This window comes from Sinocyclocheilus grahami, unplaced genomic scaffold (assembly GCF_001515645.1).
Source record: "Sinocyclocheilus grahami isolate Dianchi unplaced genomic scaffold, SAMN03320097.WGS_v1.1 scaffold11.1, whole genome shotgun sequence".
Lineage (NCBI taxonomy): Eukaryota > Metazoa > Chordata > Actinopteri > Cypriniformes > Cyprinidae > Sinocyclocheilus > Sinocyclocheilus grahami.
Window position 1 is genome coordinate 2,729,786 of NW_015505190.1, and position 9,989 is coordinate 2,739,774.

A 9,989-nucleotide genomic window follows, 5' to 3' on the forward strand; every position below is an offset into this window, starting at 1 on the left:
TTTCAGAACGATGAGCTTTGTAAAAATCAACGCGTTTCAGAAAGGCGGGGCATAGAGGAGAAACAATAATGTAAAGTATGTGGAAAATAATGTTTTTTTAACCTTAAACCACATAAACACATTTCATTTCACCAAATACACAAAATAATGTTCTTTTTAGCAACATTATATGACCCATAAATATGATATGACTCCTAAATATAATGATTTTCTGTTATTTTTTTTAATCATTAGTTTACTTTGCTCTTTAGTGTTTATGGAAACATCTTCACATTGCTAATGAATCAGTTGATTAAATAGTGGGTTGACCTCCGTCGTCTTGTTTATTACGTTGTTTCCCCCGTTATCATCCTAATTTATACAATGTGGATGGTTTACATGAAATGTATCCAAAACCAGGATTGTTCCATCTCAATAGGAGAATCGTTGAACGTGACGCTGTGCAGGATTACATTAGTTGCGCAGATGGTTCATGGTTAATGCATTTTCTAGCTAAATCTGTTCTTTGTCACTATTAGTAACACAATCACCGACTACAGGAATCAGAAATGACAGAGCGATCACGAAAGCATCGAGGCACAACAGGCACCAGCAGGAAATGAACTTGTCAGCCCCGGGACTCATTAAGGAAACAAATATGGGTGCACGTTCACTGGTGTTGTTGTTTATTGACGGAGTTTCAGGGTTTGAATGGGGCACTGATAGATCATTCTGCTGTGATATAACGTGTGAGTCACAGATTGTGTGTATCTGCATGCGTCTGTATCTCTGGTGGAGAGAGTGGAGTGTTGGAGATGGCGTGTTAGGCAGACACTTGTGTATAAGCAACCTCTTGAGAGCCTGACACTGTCCAGGCTGTGATGATGAGATCCCAGCAACTGTTTCCAGAGTAACAATACAATGTCTATTGGGTCTGTAGGGAAGTGTGTATGTTCCTCAGCCAAGCCTTTACTGTAAGTTCCGTCAGGTGTGCAGATTGTTCCTGCAGTGTAGTCCCAGAGGGAAGGACTCAGGCGTCACTGAATGTAGTAAAGACGTGTGCTCAGATCAGTTAGATTGTTGAGGACGTAATGGTGCCTGTGCAGTGCATATGTAACAAAGCTTGTATTTATGCTAGGAGAAGACAGAAAATTATTGATATTAGTGAAATAACATATATGTAATGTTGGAAGCAATCGTGCTGCTTAATTTTTCTGTGGAGATATACAATACAGTATATATATACAGGTGCATCTCAATAAATTAGAATGTTGTGGAAAAGTTCATTTATTTCAGTAATTCAACTCAAATTGTGAAACTCGTGTATTAAATAAATTCAGTGCACACAGACTGAAGTAGTTTAAGTCTTTGGTTCTTTTAATTGTGTTGATTTTGGCTCACATTTAACAAAAACCCACCAATTCACTATCTCAACAAATTAGAATACTTCATAAGACCAATAAAAACAAATTTTTTTGTGAATTGTTGGCCTTCTGGAAAGTATGTTAATTTACTGTACATGTACTCAATACTTGTGTAACAAAGTTCATAGATCGGGAAGAAGGAGGCGGGAACCGGCGAACACTCAAAAGAAACTTTAATAATAAAATACACTCAAACTCACGTCCTCATGTTCATCATACTCTCACGTTCATCATAAATGAACATGAGAATAGCAAAATAAAGTAAACTGTGACATATTATACCCAAAAAGTCTTCATACAGTGGACTACCAGTAAAATTTATAAAAATTTGGGACCAAAATTTATTCAGAAACTTTGACCTGACCATGTTTTGCTTAAGTGCTTTTTTTTTTGGACCAAAATTTATTCAGAAACTTTGACCTGACCATGTTTTGCTTAAGTGTTTTTTTTTTTCTTTAATTGCTAATGTGACCTTTTTACCCCACAGACTGTGTACTTAAATTTAACAGCTGACAGCTATTCAACCTAATTCATTACATACCTTTCTATCTTATTATCTGACATTATCAAGATGAATTTGTTCTGACACAGTTTAACAGTCATATTTTATTACCATTTTCTAAACTATAGCGCTATAGCGAATAATGTGAGAAATGTTGAAAGTGTCTGAATAAATTTTGGTTTGACTGTGTGTGTGTGTGTGTGTGTGTGTGTGTGTGTGTGTGTATATATATATATATATATATATATAATATGGTGGGGGACCATGCAGGTCAATTCACCTGACCTGCATGTCTTTGGGCTGTGGAAGGAAACTGGAGTACCCAGCGTAAACCCACGCTGACACAGGGAGAACATGCAAACTCCACACAGAAAGGCCTCCTATCCCTGCCAGGGCTCAAACCGGACACCTTCTTGCTGTTAGACAACAGTGCTAAAAATAACATAAAGCAGTTGTAATTATGCATTGATTATTCAAGTTGATCATCCAGGTGAACATTTCGCCTTGAATTCTTTAAAATGGTATTTAACAGTTGACACTCTGCTAATCTGTCTCTCTGTTGTGTATTTGCTCTCCAAGACCAAATTAACTTATCCGTTTTCATCCCTTCTTTCCTGACACATGGCCCAGATACTGCAATTACTGCTTCGGGATCAGTGGTCAGCTCAGGTCTCATGGCCATAGTACTAACCTAACACAACCCACACTTTACTGCAACACCACACACAAGTTGCACTTGTAACTTGTATTCCATTTACATCCCTTTTTGCAGATGATGCTGCTCAAACACTTTTGAAAAAGTTCCAGACTGATAAGCTTTTTCAGCTATCACAAACAAAAATACCATGTTGCTTTTAGTTTTATGTTGGTGGTGCATCACTCATATTATCTGTAAAGCACCATTTATGTCTCTGACCCTCTCTGGTCTCTAATGACCTATTTCTGATCTGCTCTTAGAGAAGTGAATGAATGAAAGAGGTAATCCAGCACTCTACTGCGATTTCTCTTATCCATCCAATCCCTTCATCTATATCAATTCTGAATATAGAAGCAGTCATTATAATCCAGCAATTACATTAATAACTCATTATAATCTTTCATTTGTCCCTCTTTGAGTCAATGTAATCTGTATCTCGGTACGTGTTTATGTGCATGCTTGTGTGTGTGTGAAATGGAGAGCATGAGCATCTGTGGTGTTGTACTCTGTCTGAACCCTTGATTTGTTTGCACAGCATGTAGTATATAAGAGACTGATGTAGCCTAATGAGAATTTAGTTATGATTTAGTTCAGAATTGGCCACATTAATCTCCTTTGGATTGCATATTTGCAAGCAAGTCTCGACAGAAAACAGGATCACGAGATTTGTTACAGAGTTTCAAACTGTGATTTGCATTCTGCAGTACAAGTCTAGCAGAACTTGATTTAAAATATATTTAATATATATTATTTGCTGTGCACTCTTAAAAATAAAGGTGCTTCAAAAGGTTCTTCAAGCGATGCCATAGAAGAACCACTTTTGGTTCCACAAACAATCATTCAGTCAAAGGTTCTTTAAAGAACCATTTCTTTCTTACCTTTTTATAATCTGAAGAACCTTTTTTCGCCACAAAGAACCTTTTGTGAAACAGAAAGGTTCTTCAGATGTTAAAGGTTCTTTATGGAACCATTTAGACAAAAAGGTTATTCTATGGCATCGTGAAGCACCTTTATTTTTAAGAGTGTACCAGACATGTATAAGCAAACTAGTGACTGAGAATATATTTTATTTGTCTGTCTATATAACTGTGATTAGCTGTCTCTCCTGATTAGTACTGTACTGCCTAGGTGTCCTGCTTTAACCTGGCCTTAACTGGTTTACTATGCTAACCAACAGACTAATCAAGGTTGCATAATGTCACTGACAATGACATTGACAATGCCACTCACAGTTCATTTTATCCAGTTAGTCTGTGCAGCATTTCAGACAAACAGACCCAATAAACAGGGACCGTTCTCAAACTTTGGCTAACGTTCTGGTTAGGTTTTATCAAAGTTATAAACAAGTAACGTTATTCAAGTAGCGTTAACAGAACATTTGTCAAAGTTATCTAGTTTTTAATTCTTTAACAATCATTCATTTTTTCCTGAAAATGTTTTAACGTGTAACGTTTGTTACTATTGCTTCACAATGTTCAGCGAACACTTAAAAGTAACCTTTCCAAAAGGTTTGCAATGATAATATGGCATTTTCCCTTAACATTTGTCAGAAATAATGTTCTTATAACTTAGTGGGATGTTAGCAAAACGTTCTAAAAACAGAGTTTTGTTGGATATCAGGGGCTTTCAAACTTTTGATGCCAAGGAACCCCAAGCCAAGTATATGAAGATCTTGCACCCCATACGGAAATATGAAGGTAGTTGTGTATTTTCATATAAAGACCAGTTTATACTGTGTTAGAAAATATGAGATGGAGAGTGGAAATTAACACATTATATATAAAGTAGCCTACTGTGCAAATATAAAATGTATTTAAAAATGAATTGCAAATTTTAAACACGTTTCCTTAAATCGAATTTTCTCTCAATTTTGGCCCCTGGTCTTGAATCACGTCTCGATGCGCACAAGAGAAACTCTGTTTCACACCCATCGGCGCTAAAAGGAAAGACCCGCCGCAGCTCATTGGGAGAGAAAAGTGACGTCAAGGAAATCCCCACTGCTACTGAGATATAAGCATGAACTGCACTGAGAGCTCAAAGCACATTACTGCGCAAAATATAGACGTTCAGGATTACCAGGGCAAACAGCACCAATCCTCTCTCAGGTGTGCTTAATTGCAGACAAAGAAGCCAAGAGCAATTAGATCTTGTTGAGCAGGTTTCTGCTGGATGGGACTAGATCTATATTTGGAGCGTCCGATTTAGTTCGTCAATTCTTTGTGCAGTCACAGTCGAAGAGACACCCGTCGTTTAACCGAGTGTTTGTCGTCGGAATTGCACAAATGACCCTGCTGGCGAGCATGCGGCGCCACAGTATCCGCGTTCAGCATCACCTGCACCGGTGGAGCATCTGCGGGACGGACGGAGGGCAGCTGCTGAGCGATGGTTTCGCGCGTCCCGACATCGGTATGTCCAGGTCCAGCTCCTGCTCGTCCACCTCTTCAGACTCCGCTCTCTCCAGCGAGTCTGCGACCCCAGCTTCGGTTGGACCCTTCACTGTTGTCCTGCTCGGGGACAACGGCGTCGGGAAGTCCGCGCTCGCTAGTATATTCGCTGGAGCATCGGACAGCATGGGCAGCGAATGCGAGTTATTTGGAGGTATGTTGACAATTAACTGGAATTTTCCTTTACTCTTTGTACTCCCAACTGTTCACAGACACATCAACTATCGCAAGTAATCACTTGGCGTTCCATTGACGTTCTTGATTCAGACTGAAATTTGGATATAAGCCCGTTTATAGCGGTTATGTTTAGGCTATTACGTATTTCAAATTCAACGTTTTCCCAATGGTGCAATTAAAGAAACTCATACAGTTTGGAATCATGTAGTCTAGTGGTCACTTAGAATTAGAGCGAATTGTGTAGAATTAGAAAGTCAAAACAACAGGTCGAGGGTCATAAAAGTAGACATGTGATGTGTATATGCTGTAGAGAGCTACGTTACCTTTTATGATTTTTTTAAATTTAGAAATGGAGGTTGCAACGTGGGGTTCAGGGGTAAAATTGACAAAAAATCATAGGTCCTATTTAGGACTACTGAAGTGCACACTAAACATATTAATATTAAGTGCAATCATTCGAAAATTCATGAATGAGCATTTCATATTATTAGGCTACAAGTTCGAATATGATCATACGAGCTCGCTAACAGAAATCGCGTTCGTCTAATGTGGGTACCATAACAACAGTAGCGCGCTCGAGAGCTTTGCTTCAAGGTCGTGTCTGACGGAACGCACCTCTTCAGATTGAACTGAAAACTTCAAATAAACCATTTTTTATTGTCACTATAATATATCAAGTGGATCCGATTGTAATTTTGTACGTTTTTCCATGGCCACGATTGATAACCTTCAACTCTTTGTCCTTTTTAATGTTCTCAGGTGAAGTATTTGAGCAGACAATAACAGTAGATGGTGAGCGGGCCACTGTTACCCTACTCGACACGTGGGATTCACAGGTAACACCTTTAGTTCAGCAGAAATTTATATTAATATACTTTATAAGTGATTGGAGGTTCAGAGACATTCTGATTTCTGTTTCCATCAGGATGAGGGCAGCTGGACACAGGAGCGATGTTTGCAGACAGGAGACGCTTTCATTATAGTTTATGCCATAACAGACCGTTCAAGCTTCCTTCGCGCATCAGATCTCCGTATTCAGCTTCGACGCCAGCGTGAGGCCGACCGAACTCCCATCATCCTCGTTGGCAATAAATGTGACCTGGTTCGCTGCAGGGAAGTGTCCATTAGTGGTAAGTGATTCTGAACTTAAATAGTAAAACTCTTCAGTGCTTCTTTACTTCTTAACCTAAAGTTACTGCCTACCAGTAGCATCTTCTTAAAGGGGTCATATGATGCGATTTCAATTTTTCCTTTCTCTTTGGAGTGTTACAAGCTCTTGGTGCATAAAGAAGATCTGTAAAATTGCAAAGACTAAAGTCTCAAATCCAAAGAGATATTCTTTATAAAAGTCATGAGTTAACCACGCCTACCTAAACACGCCCCCACATATCTACCTCACTATATGATAAGATTTGCATAACGCGCCCAAATGTTCACGCAAAGAAAGAAGGCGTAACTTTTATTCTCGCTGTAGTATTTTTGCCACTGCCGCCATGCTGTGGAGACACTGTGTGCTTCGTTGTGAAAGCGAAACTACTTTGGTTGGTCTTCCAAAAGAGGACGATATCCGCTTCGTCATGCCTAGAGCTGATCCGTGCTGGTCGCTGAGGGAATACATCAACTTAATGCTGTGGATCGCCGGATCGGCTTTCACCGTGGACGAAGCCCGGGGTCGTCACATGTGGTTGCTGCTCCTTCGTCGAATCCGCCGGGCGCACCGTTCTCGACCCCGCCGCCTTTGCTCACTCTAGCCCGGCTAAGCTCATTCGCTCACGCTAGGCCGCAGTGTTTTTCGTTGTGAAAGCGAAACTACTTTGGTTGGTCTTCCAAAAGAGGACACGACTACAAATCAGTGGTTAAGTTGTATTTACAACACTGTTCCAGAACAGTTTAACCCAAATCCAGATGTGTGCAGCACATTTTATGGAGGACTGTTTCCTGATCCTGGGAGAGTAGACTGCAATGCCGGCTGTTCTGACTCACAGACTGTAAGTACATTTTTATTCAAAGGATTTGCCACTGATGATTCAAATGCGAGTTTTGAGCAGTGGAGAGTAGCATTAGTAGTTTGTCATTTCTCCGATCACAAATGCAGGCAGGGTTTTATGTTTACGCGGCGCGATGCAACCCAACGTGTAAAAAGACTGTATAAGTCATTATAATCCATAATTATGTCCCCACTGGATGCAACAAATCCCTCGTTTGTAATGGGTTTTAATGTTTTCATCTCGTCGCTCCGGCTGGACACGGCATCAACAGTACGGTAAGGGGCGTAACATTTCCGTCACATGCTTGAGGTATTTGGCCAGTCACAACGCTCTGGATAGCTGGCCAATCACAGCACACCTCGCTTTTCAGACCGATGAGCTTTGTAAAAATTGACGCGTTTCAAAAAGGCAGGGCATAGCGGAGAAACAATAATGTACAGTATGTGGAAAATAATGTGTTTCATTACATTTCATTACACATTTCATTACACCAAATACACAAAATAATGTTATTTTTAGCAGCATCATATGACCCCTTTAATCTGCAAATCAACTTGTGTGATTAATAAAGTACTCTTTGTTTTACCTTAGATCACTGGGAATGTTTATTTATTATTTTATTTTGTATTTTTTAGAGGGTCGCTCGTCTGCTGCTGTCTTTGACTGTAAGTTCATTGAAACGTCAGCAGCAATGCAACACAATGTCTGGCCTCTGTTTGAGGGCATCATCCGCCAGCTCCGTCTGCGAAGAGACAGCACAGAGAACCTCACCAGACGTTGTTCTCTTCAAAAGCGACGAGAGAGTCTCCCAAAGAAAGCAAAGCGTTTCATTAACAGAATGGTTGCTAAGAAGAACAAGCAAGCAGCCTTCAAGCTCAAGTCCAAATCATGTCATGACCTGATGAGTCTGTAGTGCAGAGACTTTGAATTGGTCCGAAAAATTGAATTGGTTTGTGTGAAGTTTGGGTGCAAGCATTTTGGAAAGTATCTGTTCAAGTGTTTGTTTTTTTCCCATTTTGTGATTTTTAAAAAAATCCATGGATGTCTATATTAGACTGTGCTGTAGAAGATCATCGATTACAGGCTTCTCGCTCCCTCTGTGAAGGACAGAACGCTCTAGTCTTACCCATCGTCCTTTTCAAAAGCCATCGTGGGAACCCCAACACTCTAAAAGTGGTTCTTTTACTTTTTTTTATGATTTTCCTGATGGATTTGCTTTTGAATTGAAAACCTTCCTTGTCGTACCTTGTGTGTGAAATATTTTGTCCAGCTTTTGCTCAGTTTGAGCATATAGCATTCAAAAGAAATAAAATATTGTTTTTTATGATAAATCTGAAATACTTTGGTCCTTTTGAAAGTGCACACATCTGGAAGAGCAGAAAAGCACTTTTATCACATATTTATGGTATTGTCTTTTCAGCTGGGGTCACTCTAAAATATATAATATAACATAAAGGCATTAACCTTGATATTAAAAAAAACATACACCAGCTGTTCCTATGGTGTGCATATGACAACATATTATTCAGGGATTACAGCTTTAGATACATGTCCTCTACCCATTATGCACAAATGATAATTTTAACATGTCAATTGTGTGTGTTTATCCAGTTTACAATTAGGCATACTGTAAAGTCTAAATATACACTGAAAGTCAGGGGTTTAATATCTAATTTAATATTGGAAATAACAATTTTTTAAATGATTTTGACAGATTTAACACAGAATTATTGATCTTAGTGAATGTTAAATTCAACATCTAGTGAACATGACCTTACAATACATTACATTATATTTTTAATGTTAACTAAGAGTAATTCTGTAACATATGTATTGCACAGTTTTAGTCAATGCATTAACTAACATTAACTAATGAGACTTTATTGTAAAGGTGTTGCCAGTTTACACACAGTATCATTATATTAATCTATTTTATAAATAAAGATAATTCACAGATAACGGACGGATTACAGCCTCAGCCCTGCTGGTGAATGTATGTGTGTAATAATCGTGTATAATACAAGAACACATTTGTTCCTGTTGTTCAGAAACACTCCTACCTTCCTTTCAAAGGTGAGAAGGACAAATGAATGACACATTCAGCTGATGTGTGATCGCTGCTGTGTGAATGATAATGAATTATTATGAATGTAGAAGATGTGTTCAAACTGTAAGACTGAAGCTAGTTGGGCAGCTGTTGCCTGTTTGTTTATGAGTGCACATGGAGTGTGGCAGATTGTCAGGTATTGCTCATTTTGAGGCTATTACTTGTCAGATCCACTATGCATGAGGCAGCTAGACTCGATGAAACAAACTTCCATCTACACCAACAGTGTTGTAATGTTACTGAAAATGTGGTCACCTGCTGCAGTATAATAGTTCATCTCAGCAGCAGCAGCAGGTTTCTCTGTTTCAGTACCAGTCCTGCAGTAAGTATCGTCGCTCCTAATCTTAACCTTTACCCTCTTACTTATTCTCCATTGTGCTGATACGGCTGCATAATAATTAGTCAATGGAAAACCATGGGAAATTCTTGAGTAACTACCACTCAAGGTGCCTTCAACCTGAGAAAATTGACATGGAAGGGGTCACTTTTACAGGAAGTGATTACAATAGATTTTTCAGAAGTTAATATCTTACAGTATTCATATCCATATTTGCTTTATTTTATGTAAGTGTTGCAGAGAAAACGTGTGCTGTTACTCGCACCTGTAAAAACAGATGTTTCAAATCATTCTGTCATTGTATTTTAAAAGATTACGTTTAAAAAATGTTTCA

General features: G+C 38.9%; 1 protein-coding gene across 1 annotated transcript; it reads left to right on the top strand.

Moving 5' to 3' along the window:
- Positions 1-4,559: 4,559 nt before the first annotated feature.
- On the top strand, positions 4,560-8,561 carry gem (GTP binding protein overexpressed in skeletal muscle). Its single transcript, XM_016286525.1, has 4 exons — positions 4,560-5,200; positions 5,983-6,059; positions 6,149-6,353; positions 7,847-8,561. The coding sequence occupies exons 1-4, from the start codon at positions 4,885-4,887 to the stop codon at positions 8,122-8,124; spliced, it is 876 nt and encodes a 291-aa protein (XP_016142011.1). The 5' UTR covers positions 4,560-4,884; the 3' UTR covers positions 8,125-8,561.
- Positions 8,562-9,989: the final 1,428 nt, after the last annotated feature.